Here is a 25,777-nt window from a genome sequence, read left to right on the forward strand (position 1 = left end):
CTTGACGAAATTCTTCATTAGTCCTAGTTTGATATAACTGAGGTAGATACACATATTTAGGATTACACAATGATCATGTTTCACATTTTTCTGTTCTAGAATGAGTGATTCATGTTGTAGGCCATTCTTTCCTTATGAAATATTTTTTCTGTCCCTATCATCCCATTCATACAAAAGAACAACAGTACTTTGTGTAACCAAGAGTAAATGCAATTACCTTCAAATGGCCACAAATATTCCATTCCTACACTGCATATTGAAGCTTTTCCAATATAAATTTAATGTTTTCATATGTTTCTTTCATAGTAGCAGAGTGTGAGCCACAGGTACTGATGGGAATTCATTGCCGGTATGCAGAAGCACAGTTTTTAAACTAACTCTAGAGAATCAATGAACAAGCGCCATTCTGTTGGGTTATGTTCATTACAAAGTATCTCCATAAGAGAAGAAATGTCATTACAAAACACTAAGCCATTTTCTTCAGAAAAATAGTCTTTAAAATTCAGAATGATAATTACATATCTTTATATTCTTTTGAAGAAGATATCCTTTTAGCCAGGAAGGATATTTCTGTTTTTTTTTTCTTTTTTAACTTTAAATCTCGTATGAGATCATTAAGATTTTCTTGAGTCAGTAAATTAGGCTCAGATGAACTGCTTTTTCAAATGTTGTATCACCAGAATCTGTTCCTTTTTCTTCCTTACTTTCATCAGACTCTGAGTTCTCTTCATCTAATGTCACATGTTCTGGAGGCTTTGGTATGGGCAGTTCTTTGTAGTGTGAAACTGGTCTTATTACAGATTGCAAATTAGGATACATCACTGTTGATTTTGACGTAATCCCTTTAATGTCTCTTAAGCAGAAATAATAGCCAGAAGAGTGATGTTTGGGTTCCCTCCAAATCATAGGAATAGCAAATGGCATGTGGTGTGTGCCATTTTCCCATGCAGTGAGTAGCCTAGAACACGATAAACAACAGATATGTAGGGCCCAGATCCTTGCATGATCCCAGACTTTACACTCAAAATAAAGTCCATAACACTAAAAAAAGTCCATTTACTAATGGAGTAAGGTTTCCCTTTGGGACTTAAGTTTAACTTCACCACATACATATAAAAATTTTTTTTCTTAGGTGGGGTGGAAACATTAACGTACTCCCCACAGGGGCATTGTTGGACGCAACAAGTTCCGCAAGATGTTGTTAATAGTGTATATATGACTTCACCCTACCGACAACCTATCCACCACACCTACTTCCCTCCCCGGGCCGGATCCGCAATTAAGCATAACTCAGCCCCAAGAGATGTTTTTGAGCGTAGTAGGATCAAGAGTCCCTGTGCCTCATCATCGCCACCCATCTACATAGTTGCAGACGGGTGACGACTCAGCAGAGGGCTGTCCATCACCCTCACGCTCTCCGGTCCTTTTCAAGACCTTCTTCTTGAAGGACTTTCTCCAATTTTTCCTTCGTCTTCCTGCAGGTATCAGGGTGAGTCATAGTAATCTCATTATGAGGTACCACAATCGACTGTCCTGTGGCCTCTTTTACCGCAGATAGCACATATTATACTCTCTAGTCTCCTTACATTGTGTGTGGCGATGTCCCAGATGACCACAGAAAAATCATAAACACCACTGCATTTCACACACATGTCCCCTCTCCCAACAGTGGTAACATTGATCTTATGCTTTTCTGATGTGGCCAATAGTGGACCCATTTGATTCTGATTCGGAACTTGGTTAATTTCATTGCAGCCCGTTTTGTACTTATCACGGTCACATTGTTTGTCTGGCCAAATGCTGGCCTGATTGATGAGATCCTGAAAGCATCATCCGGCCCAGTTACATGGGCCACGGCATTCCTTATTTCCTGTTCAGTAGTTTCATGTCCTTGACCAAGGTCTTGTTTAAGGTTCATGTCCTTGATGTGTACCACTTCCTGCACCTCACTTTTAAATTGACCTTTAGGTTGGCGGTCTTGTCTCGCAAAACTGTCATTAGTTCCTCAGCATATAACAAGTTCATCAGTCCCCATACGCAAAGATAAAACTTTCCCGACCTTGTCTCGTGAGATTGACTCCTTCATTGTTTTGAGGATCCACATAGGATCACCCACTTGTCCCGACAGTCTTTGTCTCACTTTCTTCGAAAGGTGGAGTCGCTCTCCTGATACCAGCATTCTTGTTCTGCAACTTGTCTTTGGAAGGTGTCAGTACCCCTCTCCCCCTCTATATTTACGCAAGAATCTTGCAGACATAGGTACTAAGTCTGCCCGCCAGTAAGGCAAAGACCGAGGACTTTGCTTCTTCGGCTACTTTGTTAATCGAGGATATACTAACTTGAAGTGTTCTGCTTCCTCCTGTGTTGAGTCGTAATAAACTGTATATCTTCTGCTTAGACTTGGGGTGGAAGTCCCTTCCCAAAAGCATTGATTCATCCTTGGCTACATTCCTTGCATGCAACTCCTGGACTTATGTCCAGAAAAGTCAGTCAACACAACCCATGTGTCCTAGAAGTGAACCATGTCCCCTTCAAAAGGTAGTTCCTTCACCTGTCTGAAACTTGGCATAGCAATCACTGGCCATTTCCTCAATATTAAGTTAATAAGTTCAACTTCGTTCAACTTCCTCATAAGGGTTTCTTTAATTTCTGCTGTTTCCAGTTCACCCACGTCCATCGTCTGGGTTGCCTGGCTGATACCTGCTATAGGAGGAGACAAATAGAAAAGGCTTTTGTGGTGCCCAGCATCACAAAAGTCTTTTCTATCTTACATTACTCCATGAGGTGGGTAATCATATAGTCTTCTGTCCCAACTATTATATTCAGCCGCAAGTTGAGACACGTTCTCCCAACTGTAATATTAAATCCTCCAGATTATCTGCAGCGCTTCCTTCTTTTCTGAGAAGATTGGCCTGGATCATTTCAGTCCAGTTTTAAGAACTTCTTGTACTGTCTCAGCAATTTTGTCGACTCACCAACATCCCTCTTCATTGGTGCAGCCGCTGCTTGCAAACCGACTACTTCTTCCTCCAAAGCCGTTGATGGCAATGATGGAACCACCTCTATGATCGCAACCTCAGGGCGATGAGAAGAGCCAGGGGTTGGGGGTTTACCCGTGTGAGACTCCTACCTGCCCCTTTCCAGCACCTTTTTCCTTTCTTTTGGGTTTTGGCTCCATATTTCATCCAAAGCCACATTACAGTTGTGTTCTTCAACTGATTCCATGCAAAGTGATACCCATAAAGACAGAATGTAAACAACTGAAGGTAAAAACTGTTGGGAATATTCGAACAGCTCTAAGCAGAAAGCGGGAAGTGTGACTTCCCAATTTAACAAGCTGACCAATTCAACAGCTAACCTATTAGTCAGCAGTTTTTCGCCACACCAGCTAAAAATCCTGTGAACTGCTGGCCTAGGCTTTGTTTAAATCGAACGTCAGTAGTGACATCACCAACTAGTTATGACTTGTCTATAACCAAATTTTTTAACTAACATTTCACGAAACAATTAAGTATTAAAATAATTACTAAAGCTGCCCAATAACCAAATCAGTTCAATTGAGCAACCCATCAGAACTAAAAATAATTCATTTATTAGTTCCAAACAGTACAAATACACAATAACATAACATATATACCCGAGTGAAAAAACTGTTAGTTCATTATCCATAAATCAAGAATGTTTAAATATGTCCAAAAGTAGCCAAACCACAATAAATCAACATACGTATAACAATAAAAACCAATAACCAACCAAAAATACGTATTAATCACAGAATGTAAAATCAATACGACTACTGTATGAATTCCCAACTTGACAAACAAAAATTGTTAGGATGATTTAAACCAGCTCTAGGTAATTTGTAACTAACGACTAATTAAAAGAAATAAAGTTGTAAATATGTATTATGCAATGTCAGACACACAAAGCACTCACAATGACATGTTTACATGTTCACTACTATCTCACATCTGGCATTGTTCTGAAGAATGTGTGCTACAGTATATCACGTTTGTACATGTCTATACAAATGTGAACCTGTACTACAGTAGCAATACTACCCGTTGAGTTAGCTCATTTGGTTCCATCATATTTACAATGTTCTAGAAGCTTTTACTTGACAATGGACAAATTTAAAATATTTAAAAAATTAAAATAACAAAACTACTGTAGGTGATGGAGAAATTCCGAATATATATTTGAAAACAGGATAAAAAACTGCATTAAGTACATTTATTGGTACTCGTGGGATAAAAATCATGTTGACCAGTGTTACTAGTACTTAATAATGTTCTTACTACTATTGTCAGAAGTTAATGTTATTTTGATATAAGCAGATTTGGGAGAACAGTTTTTTTTTTTAATTGAAAATATTAAATGTATTGCAAATAAAATGCCTGTATTTTCTTTGAAATTCTATGTAATTTTAAACCTTCCTAGTAAAGTATGATTAGAAAACAAAACATTCATAAACAGCAAAATATTTATGTTTGATAGTCTGTACTTTTCATTCTGAATTTTTGAGTACATACATGTTTCCTTTTTTAAATAAAAAATATATATATATATATTTATAGGCCATAGAATAGTTTGTCATTTAGTAGTAGAAAATATTAATAAAAAATAAAATACCTTTTTATGGTAAATTTTTTTTTATAATCTAGATGTCTGGTAAGGATCCATTTGGTTGCGACCCATTTGCAGCATTACATCCTGGAGGTGGTCCTCCACCAAGGCCTGAAAGTCCAAGCCCAGCACTGCCTCCAAAGAAAAGTAAACGACGACCGCCTAGACCAGCGCCTCCCAAAATGCAACCGCAGTTATCACCATCCCCTGATCCGTTTACTGGAGGAAGTCCTAGTCCTAATCCTTCTACTGATCCTTTCTCAGCAGCTAATGACAGCGATCCATTTGCTGGAGGAGGAGGGGGTGGAAATGCTGGAGGATTTGCAGACTTTAGTAATTTTAACAGCAAGGTAAGATTAAACCTTGTTATAATAATTTTTTTATTAATTACAAGTTAATGTTAAAAATTGAATCTTATATATTGCAATTTTGCTGTAATACATTATGTTTTTTCATTTTTGTTTTATTAATTATGTGTTGGTGATGTAGATTGCTTTTATTTATAACTGAAAATTAATTTTAGCTTAATATATAATATTTTTCCCTTATTTTCCTTGTCTGAAATTACTATGCTGAATGAGATCGCAATTTACATGACATCGCATTTACTTCTATTATAGAAAATAAAGAGGTCATCATTCTTGTAATATATTAATTGTACATTTTCATTCTATTTAAATAATGATAACATTATTCTTTTCATGTAATCATAACTAACTTTGAATGTATTTTTTTTATTTCTACTTCCTATTATATCTTATCAGTTTTATTTGTGTGTGTTTTTCTTGCATGAATCTTTTATCATGTAGATTGAGTTAGGTAAGTTTAGTATTTATCTAATTAAGCCTCATGTATGCATAACAGCATATTTTATTGTAATTTGAATGTGTATTATGTTATTATGTTGCACATTTCTTTAAGTTGCACACATGTGGATTTAAGTTTAAAAATACAAAATACCAAGTCACATACACACTTGTTGCAATTGCTTCAGAAACTTTGGTCTTAGTCCCCCCCCCCCCCTAATTCTAACACTTAATTCAATATTATTATTAAAGTGGGCCTTTTTAAGCTTATTTTCAATAGAAGCTTTGGATTTTTAATGAATTAAAATTATAAACTTTGAACAAAATTATTTCTCATTCAGTTTATAGCTATAGCTATTGATTACTTTTTCCACATAATTGGTATATGTTTACAAAACTTCAATCACTAGTTACCTTTTTACATTAAAATTTGGGCTATTGTTTTTAAAATTTGTTTTCCTTCACAATTTTTACTTTATCTTTTAGACTTTGTCATCCATTTTTATTCTTTTTTTTCTGTAAGATTTTAACTTAAATTTTATTTTTCCCAGACATTCTGAACTCCTTTGCTTTGTTCTTTTTATGATTTAATTCCCTATATCCCATAGGCTGTAATTCTGTATTGCATAAACTGCACTCTAAATTATTATTTTTTTCTATATCTTTGTTTTATATTAGTAAATTTACTTTTTAGAAAAATTCCTTATATTTGTTTTAATAAAGTGCTTCTGTCTTAAGTCTATTCTAATTTTTTTCTGTCAAATTATTATGATTATTATTGTTTTACTATCCTTTTTAATTAACTTTGACCAGTACTCATGAATCCTTCACATTTAATTCTAAATTGGATAAAACTTCCCTATCAAATTTTGGCATTAGATTTTACCTAGAATAGAAATATAATAATAACATTCGCCATCACCAACTTCAGTGGTAAATTGTGATTGAAGTTTGGTTGTTTTATACTTGATAATCAAGTTATGTTATATTATCACTCCATGGAGGAGTTTTAATGTCTGTGCCTTTCATCTGTAAGTTCTAGATTTGAGACCAGTCAGACATGCATTTTTTAAATGGAACAAAATTTTTCATCTATTCCTAATTATTTTTTAGGTGTAATCCTGTAGTTGCTGTATCATAAATAAAATATTTTTGCCTCAGAGTTATTTTATGTAGTCTGATCCAGAAATCAGATACAAAAATATTTTTTGGGATTAACAGGATGCATATTCTAACATCACATTTGAATATTATGCTAAATGGAATAAAACAATAAATACCCCCTACCTATCCTACTGGTAGATTATCCTTTCTCACCACCCACCACCCCCCTTTCTTTTATCCTTGGTTGGTTTGATCTATCTAAGTTCCCTTTGCTGAAAATGCCAGGTTTTCTAATGCTGGTAATGTATGTCATTAATGTCTGGTAAGAGGGATTGCCTGTGGATTGACTTGGGACTCCTTTTCAATCTAGCATTTGCATAAGAAGACTAAATTTATTAATAATAAAGATACCCAATTTCCTCCCCCCCCCAAAAAAAAAAAAACTAAATTGCAAAATTTAGTGTTAAATAAGATTCCTACCAATTAGATTACAGCAAACTTGATGAATGTTTAATTTAACAAGGGTTTGTCTTTAGAAGATTCTTAAATTTTATTTCTTACTCGATTGATCTTTTTTAGTTTTGGTATTAAAAACTCTAAATATTATGGATATTACTAAAGGTTTCTTTTCTTTTTTAACTCTTTAAATACGTGTTGAAGTAATACTTTCAATAGTGTAGAAATTAAAGTTGCTTTTCTATGTGAAAGGTTAACCAATCAAGAGCATAACCTTAGTACTTCTGATTTTAAAAATATCAGTTCTGTCCTCTGAAGTTGTCATGTGTGCTTTGGTTCTAATTAGTAACACACTCTAATTTGCTAAACCTAGGGTTAACAGCCATATTTATACTATCCATGAATATGGAATTGCACCTGCCTATGGGTCCTACATAAAAAAATTCTAACCTGTAATCTTGTGTTCTTCTAGATTATATTAAACTTGCCTGTTAAATAATGGTATATTAGCATACAAAAATATTAAAATGATTAATAGTATTAACATAATGAACATGGTACATAGACATTATGTAAGTATTGTTTTACATTTTAACATTTTTTCCTCTGTTGTGTGTGTTATTTTTATATTAATGTGTACATAACTTATTTTTATAATATGGTTAAAAAAAGCAATTATAATGTTACATCATCTATAATTTTAAATTATTTAATACATGTACAAGTTTTGTTATTTTTATCTCATTTTTAGTATTTCACTACAATGTAATTATGCTATTTTTGTATTCTGCATTATTAAATTGCTGTGTAATATAAAATTATTGTGCATGATGAATGCAAATTAGAGAATTTCTATTTCTTTCTTGCTCTGAAAAATATAATCTTTTGTTAAAATATACAATAAATGTAAAGCTTTTACGAGATGTTAAAAGAAAAGATGTAATAACTGTTACATTTAATTTACCATATGTAATGGCTATAGTGGCTTAAGAGATGATTTTTATTGTAAGATTGCAAGCCTCCACATTCTGACAACTTTCTTGTTTGTAATCTAAAAAACAACTAATAAATATATAAAATTTACTATCAAAACTTGTAGAGTTTAATCCTGAGAAAATTGATGTAAAATAACTCAATAAAAAACAAATACAAGAAATTTGATTTATTACTAACATTTAAAAAAAATACTAGTACTAATGTTTTTCAGACAATAAAGTTTATGTATCTTTCTCAAATTCACTGTCAAATTGAAAATTTGAGAAATTATGATTTCGTAAGTTTGTAACACAGAAATCAGCTGGTCAACAATGCATTTTATTTCTTTTCATCAGTGCATTGCATGCAACTATATGCATCTGTATGATGGAAATCCAACTGCATTTCCATCAAACACCATGAACAGAATATCAAAGATGTTTTCCTAACCGCAGAGTTCCAAACCCTAAAAAAGTTGGTAAAACATTCCATATGCTGTGAGAAACGAGTCCCATTAGTACTCATTGCAACCATTCTGCCCATCGTATAGTAATATTGATGAAACTATTATCAAGGCTATATAACACAGTCTGGCTTTAAGTACACAATAACTTTTCTGGCGCTTCAGAGTTAGTCAGTCTATGGTGTAAAGGACCCTTTTAACAACAAACTGTATCCTTACCATAATCAATGAGTATAAAATCTATGGTTTAATATGAACCGTCAATTGCACAGGTTCATTTTATTCACTGATGAGGCTAAGTATACTCAGGATGGAATCAATAATCTTCTCAACAAACATACTTAGGCAGAAGTCAATCCATTCACAAAAGTAGAATGTAATTTCCAACACTGATTTAGCATCAATGTGTGGTATGGTCTAGATTACGATCAGCTAATTGGACCATCCGTTCTAGCAGGACATCTAAATTTCAACATTTACTTGGAATTCCTTAAGGAACAATTGCCACTGCTGCCAGTAGATATTCCACAAGCATGAAAATACTGCATGTACTTTCAGCACGATGGTGCTCTTCCCTGCTTCTCATGTGCTGTATCAGCATACTTAAGGAGCAGCTTCCAGAGCAATGGATTGGCCATGGTGGGCCACACTCCTGGCTCACCATGGACAATTCCAAAGTCATTTGATTTAACACTTAGATTTTTGTGTGTGAGGTTGGATGAAAAGTATTGTGTACAAGAGTTGAATTTGTATGCATGAAGAGTTGATTGCACATATTACAGATGTCACCACACAAATTAAGGAAATTCATGCAAAATTGTGGAGAGCAGTGCTAGCAATCCAAAAGTATACAGCCAAATGTATTGAAGTAGAAGGGCAGTTTTTTGAAAATTTACTGTAAACTTTATTAATTGTATCAATAGTATGTCTGTTAACTTCATTTTCTGTAATTTGAAACATTTCAAAGTTTTTCATATGGTAAGTATTAATAATAAAATCAAATTTCTTAAACTTGTATTTAGTTTTTATTGGGCTATTTTACATCAGTTTTCTTAGTTAAATTCTCTACAAATTTTGATAATAAATTCTACAAATTTATTAGTCATTTAACAAAGATCTTGCATTACAAACATAAAAAAAATTTGTTTTTACACAACAAATTTTTCTGTTTGATGTTATATTTTAAAAACTACTGGAGTTATGGTTCTGGAACCTGTTTTATGCAATTTGTCAGGTCTAAAACCATCAAGTTTACCCCTTAATTTAGATTCCTAGAATTTCAGTAAGGTTTTATTTCATTCTTTGTTTAGGAGTCAAGACTGAAATCTTTGGCAAGCCATAACTTGCTAACTGAGCATTACCAAACCCATTTTTATATAAAATTATTTCATTATTTTTGCTAGTAGAATGAGCTCAGAAAGCTCCAGTAACACTATGTGAATCGCTCTATATATTTCTATTATAAAGAATTATGAATTAAATGTAATTTCCCTTACATTACTGTTTTGTCTTAAATCCTATTATAACCGTATTTCTTTTTTGACATGATCTTAAGTATACTGCAAGAGCATATTGCACACTCTTTCAGGCATTTTCTATTATGTTATTGTTTCAATATCCATATTGGACTTGCACAAAATATGTTATTCCAAAATTCATGAGAAATTAGTTTCATTAGACTTGTTTAAAATATTTCTATAGTAGACTAAGAATAAAAAAATACACTTCTTTTTCAAAAATCAATAGTATAAAATTAGTCAGTAACTTAACTAGTCCATCTCTTTCAATTACTTGTGTTATATATTATGAATATTATTAAAAAAAACTTGTAGATTCATAACTTGATTGTTAAAAAATTTAATAACAGAATTTTATCAAGTTGAATTTGAATATTTTAAATTCCCATTTAATTTGAACTAAATTAATAATATTAAAATGTTTTTAACACGCATGATATGATAAAAAAATTGTGTTTGAAAATGCTTGTAATTCGTAGACTGATGGAAGGTAGACAATGTAATTTTTGTTTGCACGCGCACATTAGTGATGTATTATGAGCACAATCTCTTCTAAGTTTTCAGTGTAGTCAAAAATTGCTTCTAAAAATTCTTGAATTTTAATACATGTCATGTATTTTCAGATATTTTACCAGCCATGCTTATAATTAAAAACAAATAAAAACTTAATTTGGAATGAGAAATCACATGGTTGTAATTAGTAGGAACAAATTTACCTTTTATTGCAAAAAAGCATTGGTTTGTTTGATAATAGCACCTAACTTACTTTTTATTGGAGTCAAAAGAACATTTAATGTCTTTTTCAAAATTGGTTTTTACATCATAAATAAATCACTATTAATAAATTGAATATCAGTCTGTCTTAATTTTCTTTATAAAAATCATTAAAAATTAATGTCTTCAAATAAATCATCAACTTTGGAATCAGTAAGCACTTATTATTGCCAGATTTAAATTCATAGTTATAAATTATTTTTATAAATAGTAAACTGATTTTTTTTTAAATTAGTGACTTGAAGTATATAACATAACACAGCTGACTGCAAGTGTAGGAATATTAATGAATAATGAAGTTAACGTCATTATTATTATTGTTCAAAAGTGCCATATGTAGCCTACTAAAAGTATTACAATTGAGAGAGTTTCATTCATTTACAACATCGAGTAAATGATCAGGGAAACATGAAAACAACTATACTTGTAAATACAAAGTGCCTGAAAATAAATTATTCAACTTGAGTTAAGTATTATTGTCTACTTCTGGTTTCATTTCTTTCTTGCTGTCACTCATAGGAGAGTTTTCTAACTTAATCATTATCACCCTTTTCTCTTTAATAATTTGTCTTCGCTTCTGTCACAGCATTTGTTTTTTTCATTTGCTTACATGTATGTTTGTAAATGTAAAAAATGGAAAGGCAGGAAATTCACTAGTGTATCCAGTTACATTTCTTTTCGTTGGCTTGCTGAAGCCAGCTTTATTTATCTGGTAACATAGGTTTCACTTTCAACATCCTTTTGTGCTTTTAAAATCATGCAGTGTTGAACATTAATCAAAAACTACACACTGGGTTGTTTTATTAATAACAGGTTTAGAATCTGCAAATAAGTTTTCACTTAATTATAAAATAATTTTTTAATTTTCACATGTTTGTTGTGATATCAGACAGACATTGTTGATGATTTGTTCATTTTACTCCAGTTTTATATCATTTTCAAATATAGTTTCTGAGTGAATTAAGAAAAGTAAATGAATAAACATGAAGTTAAACAATAATAAAATGAAATTAATTCAAATTCAAATTCTTTTATTTCTTTCAGTTTTACAAAATTAATAATTAATAGAGTAATCCTAATACTAATTATAATTGTACTCTAAGGTTATCTATTCGTAGTCTAGAACCAATATTAACATTGTTTTATAATACAATTTAATATTCATTACTTAACTTAATCATACTTAATTTAACATTGTTTTATAATACAATTTAATATTTATTACTTAACTTAACTTAATTTATAATCTGAAATGAGTTTTATAAAAGATGAAGGATTAGGTGTCCACAAGGGTCTTGCCTGTTTTGTGGCACCATCCCTTTAATATATTAATCTGTTTAGTTAGAGTAAGGGGACAAAATTAGGTAAGTTTTATTTTGTACCTTAGAAAAGATGAATTTACATTTTTATTTTTTTTATTTATTTTTTGTTTTTAGAAGTTTGATTCATAAAAACAAAATTATTGTAATAATGATTTGTTTAGTGTTCTCACTTCTGCACATTGAAATGCAATATCGGTACAATTACATTTTCTGAGACAATGAATTGTGCTCAAATGACAATTACCTTTCCTGACCTGTCCTGGATGCAAATCCTTAAAAAAGTAAGTACTGTAATTGTGATTCGCTTATACTGAGGAAGAAATTGTAGTTGTATCGCTTATGATCTTAAGGAGTATAAATTATTATTAATTGTTGTTTTTAGAAATACAAGGCATATTCATAAAGTAAGGGCTGTTTGGTCAGTAAAAAAAATTAACTCTTGAGAAAAGGTTTTTACTTACAGTTTTAAGTTTACTACATATCTACTTCACTTTTCTATGTAATCGCCATTCAGTTGTAAGCACTTTTCATAATGCTGCACCAGTTTCTTTAACCCCTCTGCATAGAAGTTCACCGCCTGGGAATTGAGTCAGTTGACAATGGCAGTCTTGAGTTCCTCATCGTTTTCAAACTGTTGCCCACCAAGCCACTTTTTCAAATGCAAGAAGAGGAAGTAGTCTCTAGGTGCAAGGTTGGGTAGTGTATGGAGGGTTGTCAAAATGAAAATCTTGAATCTTCTTGGTTAAGGCAATGGTGTGCAACAACATGCATTGTCATGAAGTAGGATTGCACCAGACGACAGTTTCCCGTATCGTCAATTTTGGATCACACGTCTCAGTTTAGTGAGCATTTCACAGTACACATCAGCTGTAATTCTTGATCCACATTCCATGAAATCAACCAAAATGACGCCCTTTTCATCCCAAAAAACTAGCCAGCATTTTTCGATTCTAGCCAGCGTTTTTGATTGCTTAAAATTTTTCAGTTTTGGGGAACTTGAATGGTGCCACTGCATTGATTGTTGTTTTGATTCTGTGTTTGTACAGAATATTCACGTCTCTTCGCCTGTAACAATGTGGGTAAACAAATCATCTTCATCTTGTTGATAGCAGTCCAAAAATGCTCATCCACTGCACATTCTTTGCTCTTTGTGTTGGTCGGTAAGCATTTTTGTTACTCATCTTGCACAAAATTTGTGATATCCAAACGTTTTTGTGACAATCGTGTAAATAGATGGGCGTCCAACATGCGGAAATTCATCAGCCAGAACACATCGTCAATCACTGATCGTATTGCAGTTTTCAGTTCACGTGTTCAACGATTTTATTGGTCTGAATACTGGGCTTACCACTCTGCTCTTTGTCATGCTCATTTGTGTGGCCATTTTTAAAGTCTCAACACCATTGTCTAACTTCCTTCACTCATTATTGTAGGTCTGTATACTAAGCACAACTCCTGATGAATTTCAGCAGCTGAAGATCCTTTTGCGCATAAAAATCAAATCACAGCGTGCACTTCACAACTGGTGGGAGAAATAATTGTCACAGACATTGCAATCTGCAATCCCTGGTAGGCAAACACAACTACTGAATCAAAACAACAACTGCAGTGGCTTCGTAAATAGCCAAAAGATGGCCCTGAATGCGTGAAACTGTGTTCAGACCTGTTAATATTTAAATATTAGCTGACGGTCCGTACTTTTTGAATGTGCCTTATAGTATAAAAATTTAAATGACTGTTCTCTCATATTACAACTACTTATATTTAGTAAATGATTCTCTGCAATAATCCGACCTTTGGGCTTATGTTACCGTATCAATTGTTGTGACTTGAGAATATTAAAAATTGTATTTTCTGAAATAAAATTCTGCAGTTTTATCCCTAAATAGTTTGTTGCTTGCAAATGGAATACGGATGAAATATTCTATTTAAAATAAAATCACAAGCAATAAGTATATTATTCTCAAATTTTCATTTGCAAGTATACTTTTAATGGCATTTCTGCTTTTCAGTGTGGAAAAATTATATTTATGTTTTCCTAAGAAAAGAACTTCTTTATCACTTGAAGCTAATTTAATGGTTTTTTCTTGTTGGCATAAAATTTGCAGTCTGTAATTGCCATAATGCAAAGAAGAAGAAGAATGCCATTGTAAAGAAGTGTTTTAGTTTGAAGCATATTTAGGTCAAGTAGTTTTTTCCTTCTTCCATAAGTAACAGTTATCTACCAGATAATTGTGTAGTTAAAGATTAATATTGCAAGCCCTATTTATTCAGATCTCATTTGTCCAGTTGTTTAGATTATCGAATGTAGTTCTTTTTTTCTTCTTTTTTTTTGTTTGAAAAAGAAGTATGTATATTTTTAATAGAATAATATATATATTTATTTTTTGAAACTGATGAGTTTTCTAGTTACGCCATATACACACCTTGTGTTATAAAAAGTTATTGATGATAATCAATTTATAATCCTATATAATTAATTTAAATTAATATTACATTTTTCCATAAAAGAGTTGTTGGTTTATTGCCATTCTCCATTCCTTCCTATTTTACGCTAATACATAAAGTTCAATACACTTTCTACATGTTTCTGTACACCAAATTAATTAAACCTGGGTCCTGTTATTACTGCATTAATTTAGTTGTTTCTTTACAAAACTTTTGACAAGTTTCTCCCATCCATTCATCTTAAAAGCTTTTGAATGTTATTGACCAATGTAATTTTCAACAACCTCCTGCAATATCATATTACTCACCCTTCTTTTGAAATTCTACTCCCTAAATAGCAAAAATCTGTAATTTAAACTATATTATATTCACATACTTTAATTCCTTATATTTTTTAAGCTTTCCACCACATTTACTGTTACTTTTCGACTGAATTTCTCTCTTAGTAATTAATTTGTGCTGTATTTGCTATCACTGTTTTATACTCTGCAAAGAATACTAAAAACTTACTAGTTCCTGTTTCATTTTTTGACCTTGCCCATAATCTCCAACCAATTTTATCTTCCTTTCTATTTTTATATTATTGCAGTTTTTCATTACCATTAAAACTTCTTTTTCACATTCGATTAGTTCATCTATTATTTCTTCATATGCATTTTCTATCTTTTTTTATTAAAAGGTCAGCATATAAAATCTATACTATTGCAGTAAACATGAGTTTTGTATCTATACAGAGAAAATTTTCTTTCCGCTGCATTGTACGCACTAATACATTCTTTGTTATATTTTCTATTCATTATTATTCCTATTCCTTCATTTCCATTTTTTGGTTTTATGTTAATTATCCTGTAATCCTTGACCAAAATTCTTGTTTATCAGTCCATTTCACCTCACTAGTTCCTATTACATCTTGCTCTAACTTACCAATTTTTTGTTTACCTTTCCATTTAAATTAAACTTTTCGTTCTCAAAGTAAAATTTTTTTATTTTTTTTCTAATGATCTTTTGTATAATCCTCATCAAGAGATCCGACCGGGAGATCATTTTACCTGTAGATTATTTTTTACCCTAGAGGAAACCATCATGAGCATTTAATAAAAATCAAAAGTAATAAAAAAGATTTTCTGTGGTACATGTAGGTTTCCATTGCTTTCGACCATGTAGTACTCAGAAGCATAAAATAGGTTTTATGCTCTTTATTCTAAGGTTTAATTTTTTAATTCAGGCTGTTTCTACCATCTATTGATCATTACCCTCAGCAGTTAGTGAAAAGATTGCTGCCCTCATTGAAGAATATTTTTCTACGTCTGAATTTTGCCATCACACCGATCATATGTAATATATTAGCACTTACAGTGAGGCATGCTTCTGAAAGGAATGACTTATTTGCAGGCATCTGGTACTTGCCTTTGACATGGTATCCTTGTTGGCTTTGTGGCATTTCTTAGGTACTTTCTTCTCCTCTTAGTCAGTACAGGCCCTCACCAAACTCTGTTATTGGCACTGCCTGTTAATGACTGCTTAAGTCAGATTGCTTCTTATTCGTAGCTGACCGTCATACCAATTGACCCCCCCCCCCATCCATAGCCTGGAGATGTGCCCTGTTGCCTTTAGCTGGGCTTCCATCCATAGGGCAGGGATATAATATATATGTAGTGAAAGTATTTTTACTTACCAACAGACATTTACTGTCCATGTATGTTAGGCACTGTAAAAATTGTCTGCCTAATAGATGAAATAAAAAGTTACTTGAGAAACTGACATAGCCGTTCTCAGTGTAAAAAAACCCACGCCAGGTGTACTGAGCAAAAACAGGAATAAAGCAGTCTTCTTTACTGATCCAAATATACTTTTGCACATTGACAAGGTACTCTCAGAGAAAGCAATTCTGATTAGTGCCATTTATATACTTCAGATGGTTTACATGTTTAGAATCCATAACTAAAAATGATAGGAAAATGTAAAGTAATAAGTTGATATAAATTTTTTTGTTGCGAAACAATGCATTATATATATTTTGTCTTGATTTAATAGTAGGTTGCAGCTCTTGCTACTAAAAATTTCATGTTTATATTATGCTTTTTGCCATTTTTTCCTAAAAAGTTTTTTTTGTTGCGATTTTTGGTGCTACTGTGGTGTTACTTTGTCTTTTGATCTCTTGCTTGGGATTGGTTTTAAAATATTAATTTTTTTAAAATTGCTTTACCCATAATTTTTCAAACAATTTTTTTTTTATAAAAAATAATTTTTTTTTTCTTTTAATGTGTGAAAAGCAATTTTCTAATGTTAGAATTTTTGCTCAACATTTGTAGTGTACTTAATTGCTTAGCTAGCAGAATTAGTGTGGTGTCTTTGCTGATGACTAAGCACCTAAGGTTTCTTATATTTACTGAATAGTATTTTTCTGTATTTGTCACTTCAGATAAACTCTTCCAGAAGTATTATATTTCATATGAAATATTGAATTGTCATTATAATCTATATATAAAAAAAATTAGAAAAAGAAATTACAGGTAGAGTTGCCAAAGTTCTTTGAGAATTATTACAGGAAAGTATTTAGAATAGGTTGAAAAAAACATTAATAACTTGTAGCATATTTTCTAAAGTAAATAGGTAAAATACAAAATATTTGTTGCACAATAAATGGATCATAAGAAAAGCTACTATATTATTTTGTCAGTATATAAAAATGGCTATATGGAAAAAAAAGATAGATCTTTGTACAAACAAAGTATATGTGTTCAGAATGATCAGAGTGTACCACACGTATTTGCATGGATAAATAGGTCTGTAACTTTATCCATAAAAATAGAAATTGTAGAACTTTTTCTTGACTTACCTGTTTACCTATATATCTAAACATGAACCACAGCTCTGTTTTAACTTGTTGTTAACTAACTGCTCTGTTTTAACTAACTGTTTCTAAAGTTTATCTGTTTGTTTGTAACGCATTTATAACTGAACAATTAAATGAAACTTTCAATTGAAACTGAAGAATTAATGTACTTTCACAATTTTATGAAATTTTGCAGTAAGATTCTGTATTATTAAACAGAATGTTTATGTGTAATTATTATTCACAAATATTTCTTTTTAAAAATTATGGTCAGTGTAACTGTATGGAAGAGTGCTCTGATCATTAGTTATTAAACTGTATCACCACCGTTTTTATACTTCTTTATACTCTATCTTTGAAAAATATTATGAAGAAAAATGAATATGTGGTTATACTTTTTAGATAGTTGATCACTGATGTCAGTTAGCTATGACCAATGCCCATAGAACAGTGCTTGTGATATTGCTGATACAACTGATTGTATCATCATCAGTTAACCTTCTTATAATGAAAAATTAAGTTTTATACCTTTAATAATTTTCACTTCATTAATTAATTTCTTGTAAAGCTCTATTTGATAAATACTATATAAAACAAATGAGTTTTACTATTAACAGAATTACTAGTTTATTAATTCCTTCTCTTAATGAAGGTATTGTCGTCAGACTGAGGCTAGGTTTTCCTAAATTTTCATTGGTGGATAATTTTTTTGTTAAAATAGTCCAAATGTTACTATGTTTTTATGATATCTTAGAACAGTAGATCTTAGCAAAGTGTTATTTGTTGAAGCTTATTTAACATTTAAACATTTTACTTAAGAATGGTGTACTCAATACAGAACATTTTTAATAATTTTCTTTGTATGAAAAAAGGTTAATAAGATGGTTAAAAGTAAAAGTAATTAAACTTTTAAGCACAATGCAAATGCCAAGAAAGTTCAACACCACTGCCAGCTTTTTTTTATGAAAAACAAGTTCTATCGCCCATATGAAGAAAATATTATACAGGTCTACATGAAAATTAAAGAAACATGAGAATCTAGTTATAATTAAATATTTCAAAATTTTTGCTTTTGTTAAGTATTGTCTATTTAATTGATAATTTTTATATTGTTTTGTTGTTGTTTTAAGCTATCTTACTACCACTAGACCAGTATTAAATATTTAATCATTTAAGGATGAAATAAAAATCAATTGGGTTCCCTACTGTTTGTAATTATCATTAAAAAAATTAAATCTTTGTAATTTATGATAATTTTTTCTTTAGCTCTAGGAACATGTGATTTGCCATTGCATTAAAAATTCATTTAAAACTTTTTGTGTACTATTAGATGATTTTTTTTTTTTTTGCTTTAAAACACATGTATATGAGGTCATTCAGTTATTAGAGACATGGCTAGAAAAATGGTTATTTGTTCAGTGAAATAAATCTAATGCTACATTCAATGTAATCTCTGGCTAAATTTAGGCACTAGTCTCATATTTCTCTGGTCTTTCTTATTCCAGTCATAAAATGTTATATGTCTGAGTCATTCTTGTACTGTATTCTTGATCTGCTCATTGTTGCCGAACTCTGTGCCTCATAAAAACTCTGATGGTACAAGATAGTGGTACTCTGATGGGACTATAAAGTGTAAGTAGCCAGCCACTCTTCATGACCAAACTTCTGAATAGCTTCCTGTGTCTTTTCAGCAGTATGCCTCATAAAAACTGTGCCTCTGTGCCTCATAAAAACTCTGATGGTACAAGATAGTGGTACTCTGATGGGACTATAAAGTGTAAGTAGCCACTCTTCATGACCAAACTTCTGAATAGCTTCCTGTGTCTTTTCAGCAGTATGGGGCAGGCATTTTGCAAAAACACAACTCCTTTTGAGGTCAGCATGTTTCCTCCTTATTTCAGATTTTACTTTATTTTTTACCATCTCACAGTAGTATTCACTGTTGATTGTTGTTCCTTCAAATAATCACACTAAATTAAGTCTTTACAGTCCCAAAACACTGTTAGCAACATTTTACTGAATGTTTATGTTTTGAATTTTTTCCTTGCAGGCGAACATGTATGTTTCTGTTTTACATTCTGTTATTTGGATTCTGGCTCAAAATGATAAATCCAACTTTTTAATCACGAATAATGAAATTTTTAAAAACATTACCTTATGTTGAAAATTGTTTTTAAAATCTGTACAAGTGTGAATTCAGGGACAGGCTGTGATTTTGAGTTAAGTGTCTTGGAACCCACATTGTATTTCATCTTATGGATAATGAATGGATATGCAATTAATACTTGCCCTAAAAATTTCAGCAATTTCCAAGATTTTTATATTTTGTCCTAGTTAATAAGATCAGTGTGATTTACATCAAATCAAACTTCCACTGATCTTCTGCTAAGATGAAAATTGGTAATACTTGGTTCTGCCCAATATAAACTATAAAATTTAAAAATTTGTATGGTTAGTACACTTTACCATGTTGTTTTAGACATCTGTGAGTGAATTTCGGTCAGTTTTTCATTTTCAGAAAATAAAAATCTTATCACAGCACATTAATCTTCCATGGTACAAATTTTAAGCAGAGCTGATATTTTTAAATAAAGATAAGAGGCTATATTAATAGAAACTCTCTTCCATTAATTGGTATTTTCTTTATCAAGAACCTCAACTTGAACATTTGACATTTTCAATTTATTTTATTAAATAGCTTTTTGCTGTTGCCATTTGTCTTCTTAAAATATTGAACAATTTCAATATAAAATGTTTTAATGTAATATAAATTAATTACAGATAATGTCTCATAATGAATTAAAAACACATAGTAAATATTTTACAATTTTAGTTTTATCATTCAAGATTAATAATATAACCAAACAAAGCACAGAATTCTCTTTGAGCTTCAATGTTCCAGATTAAATAAATCCTTAACCTAGTAATAGTACAATTTTATATGAAAAACCAAAATAATTGTTTATATAGTGTATTAATAATAATATTTGAAAAACATATATTTTATTATAGAATCATTTTAAGAGTTTGCCAGTCATCAGAGTAACAGTACGTTAATGAAAATGTGCAGGAAAATAGTGTTTATACTTTAATAATCAGTGATATACAAAATTTTGCCCCAAAGCAATTAGGAATTGTTTCTATATATTTTTCCCCCTTGAATTCAAAAATGTTAACATAATTTTTCTATCACTCTTAGTTTTCAAGTTACATCCTGTTCAGTGTTATATACGTTATGGAACTTGTGCAATTATGTTATGTTATTACGCACTTATAGTATGTAAATGAATAAAAAAAATTGTATTGATTAAGTTTGTTGTGAAAAAAATGATCAGTTGGTTGTGAAAGAAGGTCTTGCAGTGGTGTAGAATACAATTAGTTATAACTGCTGGATAATGTGATTCTAAAATGAGTCAGAAGATGGCTTTCTTACAGACTTAGTCATAATTGTTTGTCAAAGTGTTCACAAGCAACAACTGTTTCGATTATAATGTCTAAGTTACTGGTTCAAGCCACAGCCAGTCTGTGTTCAGTGTTGACTTTGTTGACATCTGTACATCTTTCATGTGTATGTGCTGATATAATATATTTCAGTGTAAACACTTCTCAGTTATGACAAATTCTAAATTTACATTTCATCTTTTGCAAGCTGGCTAGAAAAGTCTGAAACCCTTGGACAGTTTTTGCTACATTTGTGGTGAGGTATCATTTAAATTTCAGAAATGTAGTTTTACTCTCATAAAGAAATGATATGAACTTTATTTTGGGTTTTAAGTTGGTGACAAAAACAAACATTGGGCCCTCACATTTGTTGCTTGTTAGACTCCTTACAAGCTGATCAAAGGGTTCTTGACACATGAACTTCACTGTTCCAATGTTTTGGCAGGAACTAAAAGATGATACCGCCAGTTGTTACTTTTGTCTGACTAATATTGCGGGCATTAGTTCAAAATCAAAGTACATTATTTCATACCCTAATTTACCATCTGTCATGAGCCTATGGCTTACCGTGAAGAACTACCTGTGCCTAAACTACCAGAAAATGTCATACTTTGCGGGGATCAATAGCACAAAGATTTGGCAGAGAATATTGATGATGTAAGGGTTGATACAAAGTATAAAGCTTCATGTTCGTTTGGTGAACCACATTTACTAACACAAGGGGATCTGAATATATCAAAACAGGAAGCAGAACTTCTTGGTTCATGATTAAAAGGTTGGAACTTCCTCCACCATGAAACAAAAGTACATGTTTTCAGAAATAGTTATAATGACTTCAAAAAATTTCACTTCTAGGAAAAAATAAATCAAATTTTATATACCAGTTTAATCAATATCAGGATATGGTTGTACCTAAATGTAATTATTGAACTTTTTTACTTATTTTACTAATACATGTATTGGTGAGGTCTGAATCATAGAGCTTATTAAAAATGTAGCTACTCTACAGTTTTTACAATTATTATAAATTCTTTTGTAAAAAAAATTGTCATTTTTTATATATGAAATTTTATTTTATTATAAATAATTGTATGATACACACACACACACACACACACAGAAAATAAATTTTTGCATGTGTAATTATGTGCTTGATGAGTGCATCCATAATTAACATATTCTCTTTGCTTGCTTAACTTAGATACTAATTTATCTAAATACTGAATTTATCTTTGTACTAACTAATGTATTAAAAATAACAACTACTAACATTATATTTTATTTTATTTTCCTTTTTTTCACTGGTTAATTTTTCCTATCCCTTTAAATTTTTTTTTCAATTTTTATTTGATTAATTTAGCCTTAAAAATTTAATAATTTTTTACTTTTTTTCTCCTTAACCTTTTTTATCAACCTTCACAACTTCCTGTTCATTACTATTTTTTTTCTTTCCCTATTTTAGTTTTCTGAAATGACAGGTAAAGAGAATGCAGCATCATCAACAGCAACAAAATCAGCCACAAGTAATTCTACATTGGTAACCACTAGTAAGAATAGTAAAACAATTTCATCACCGTTAGATTTTACTGAAGATCCATTTCGAGATTATCGATATGAAGATCCTTTCAACATAGGAGATCCATTTGAAGATACATCAGAGACAAATAATCAGGTCACAAATAAAGAAGATACCTTATCAAATGAAACTGAAGATCCATTTGGTCTTAAAGTAAGTAATGGGAAAATGACTCCGTTACCCTCAGAAGATCAACAGCTTGCATGGGCTTCAGCTGAAAGTATTAGAATGGAAGAGGAGCGAAAAAAAGAACAGATGAAAGAAATAGCTGATCTTCAACTTGCATTGGCTCTTAGTAAAAAAGAAAAACCAAAGAATAGAGTGACGAGTGGTTGGCTCCTTAAGAAGAAAAATAATCCAGGAGCAGAGTGACAAGTGATTCAGATAAAAAATGTTATACCTTAATTGTACACAGTAATGTCATTTAATATTTGTATGTATCATATTACATGATTAGTATTTATTCAATATTAATGACCACTATGAACTATATGATATTTGTGTTATTAATATTTCTTACTAGGAAATGAAATTTTGACAATATTGCAGTATGGCATAATTTAAGTATTCATTGTTATAAATAGGTCGTTATAATTCATTATATAGTATATCATAATTTTATGTAAAAAAAAAACAAAAAAAACATTAAACCAAAGTAAACAATATGATAAAAATATGTTTGTACAAATTGTATTATTATGTGTATATGCATTTGCGATTGTTGTATTTAATTATGTATTACTATAATATTATATTAGTTTATATTGTTTTATGTGACAGTCATTTCATTGTAAAAAAAAAATGTATTTTTTATTTACTGTTTTATTTTTATTGAAAAAATTGGTGGTGATAGACACTGGTGATAACTTTAATTTTACTGAATTCAGTAGATGAAAGTATAGTAAGATCTTGATTTACATTGAGGGATATATTCCACAGCAAAGTCAACAAAATTTGATATTTACATAACTATGTTTGATTTTATGGAAATAAAACTGTCCAGATATAGTAACAGATTTAATATTTATTATACATATGTAGATAAGACAAGTTTTATTTATTTATTTATGTGTTGTTTGTGCACTTTTGAGCAAATTATATTTTATGTGATGTATTATTATATACGTGCTGTAAATTATGAAGGAATGGAAACAAGCTTTATACAAAAAAAATTATACTAGTCTTTGTGTTGACATCATGAAATTCAGCAGCATCGGTTGCTGGAAATGGCCATAGAAGTGACTGGCCGAAAATGTTGCAAGAAAAGATTTTTAATTGTTTTAACTTTAATCATTGTCCATAATTAAAATTTTTGTAACCAACTATTACTGATAATAAATGATTTTGTTTTTGTCGTCGCTTTTTAACAGGTCAGAAAGTTTAACTATATTTTACAAATTGCTTCTTTTTTTTATAATTGCATGTTTTGCAAACCTATTCCATTATCTCCGTTAATTTCAGGTTCAGTTAGACTTTTGCAGTTTTCATACATGTAGTGCTTATTATTCCATTATCTCCGTTAATTTCAGGTTCAGTTAGACTTTTGCAGTTTTCATACATGTAGTGCTTATTTATATATATTATTTTTGAAATTTCTTTTAATCGTCAAACATTCTGATTTATTAAGCTGTTTTTTCTCCTTTTCTGTCTCAGTAGAGATATAGAGATAGATTTAATAAAAAATCAAATAGTATATGAGGATTTAGTTGTACATCAAATAAAACATATATTTTACAAACATTTAAATCATTCTTGGAATTAGTAAAATGTAAACAGTTGTGATGATAAAAGATAATGCAAATAGAATTTTTTACTTACAACAGTAGAAATAGGTTTAGCAAACATGTTAAATTTCTTATTATAAGACGGAGAAATAGATTTTTATTAAAAAGTGCAATAAATTTTTAAATTTAGAAAACAGTGCAGTGTAAATATGAAGTCTTGTAAATTGAGATCTTGCTATGTACATTTTTGTTTAAAATTTAGTATTTTTTTTTTTTACATTTAATTAATTTGTAGCTTCAAGACTGCAAATATAAATTTTCATTTATATTTAGGTTTATGGTATTTTCAACGTAATTTCTAATTTGTAGTTTGTTTTATTAAAATTATCTATCTATGTGTTTATTTTTGCTACAGATGTTTGTTTAAAATTGTATTGTGTAAACAACTGTCTTGATAATTGTTCCTAAAATTTTGTTACTTTTTTATGTTGAGTACATCAGTATTCTCTGTTTCTATTTTGTTACATGCTTAGAATACTACATTTTTATTATAGCCATGTTATCCTACTGTAGTTTCTTGGTTACTGATCGCTCGAGTTAATAAAGAAATTTTGTTGTAGTTGCTACCTTAAGATAGATTCAGTAAAACAGTTGTTCTTCTGTTGTGTAGCAGAAGTCATATATTTCTGAATTTATACAGTTATAATATATTGCAAACTAAATATGAGATATGCAGATTGCATTTTAAATATTGTTTTAATTGTGTTAACCATTTTTCAATGAGATGTGTTTGTGCAATACTTAAATAAAAACATTTTGCGGTAGAAAATTTATATCGAGGACAAAAGTGCAATTTTGCATTCTATTACAACGAATAATTACTTCTCATAATGTAATTCTTACATTGAGGCTGGCCTATAATATAGTGTAGTATTTATATTTAGCCTTCCAAACACTTATAAATTATATCTTAAGTTTGAATCCTGGTATACAAGGATTATTTTGTCTGAAGTAGACCTGGATTAATCAGGTTTAATGTCTGTTTGATGTTTTATTGCGTACATTAGAAAAAGGATTTAATACCCTATTTTTTTCCATTAATAGTAGTCAAAATTAAAGTAGAAGGACTTTTGAAAAATGTTTCTTAGATCTAAAATCATGAGGTTTAAAAGAATATTCAACAGAATAGAAATTAAACTGGGCTACATTATATGAGCATAATCTCTGATTATAAAGCAATTTTTCCTTTCTTTCTGTGGGTTTAAAAAAAATGTTGAGTCGATTTAAAACTTGGAAGGAAATAATTAGTATTAGTAACACCAGTTATAGATTTCCTGCCCAAAACTAATTTAAAGGGTTACTACACCCATTATAAATAGAAATTGTACTTGTTATTATTATTATTTTTGCTATATTAGTAGGCTTTTAAGTATTATATTTTAATTCTTATTTTTCTATTATAATTTAGGCTAAATTATGATCTAAATTAATGCATTGCTTAATCATGTTAAATCTTTGTTTTGCTTAAATGTATGCATTTAAATAAATGATTACGTGGTATGTCAGTGTAAACACATAATACAGGGTGAAATCTGTTTATTACAAAACATATTTGTTTACAGTTAGCTATTATTATCATAAATGTTACATCTTACATTTATAGAACAAATTTGATAAATTTTATCATTAAATTTATCAATTTTGAAATT

General features: G+C 30.4%; 1 protein-coding gene across 3 annotated transcripts in view; it reads left to right on the forward strand.

Moving 5' to 3' along the window:
• Eps-15 (Epidermal growth factor receptor pathway substrate 15) overlaps positions 1 to 23,799 on the forward strand; it is a 190,279-nt gene extending 166,480 nt beyond the window's left edge. For 2 of the 3 annotated variants that reach the window (XM_075360150.1, XM_075360151.1), the window contains 2 exons: positions 4,665 to 4,976; positions 22,231 to 23,799. In XM_075360150.1, the coding sequence (XP_075216265.1) occupies positions 4,665 to 4,976; positions 22,231 to 22,716 (798 nt within the window). In that variant the 3' untranslated portion in view covers positions 22,717 to 23,799. The remainder of the gene's footprint in view (positions 1 to 4,664; positions 4,977 to 22,230) is intronic. The other variant, XM_075360152.1, reaches the window with a different exon arrangement.
• Positions 23,800 to 25,777: the final 1,978 nt, after the last annotated feature.

Source organism: Lycorma delicatula, chromosome 3 (genome assembly GCF_047948215.1).
Source record: "Lycorma delicatula isolate Av1 chromosome 3, ASM4794821v1, whole genome shotgun sequence".
NCBI lineage: Eukaryota > Metazoa > Arthropoda > Insecta > Hemiptera > Fulgoridae > Lycorma > Lycorma delicatula.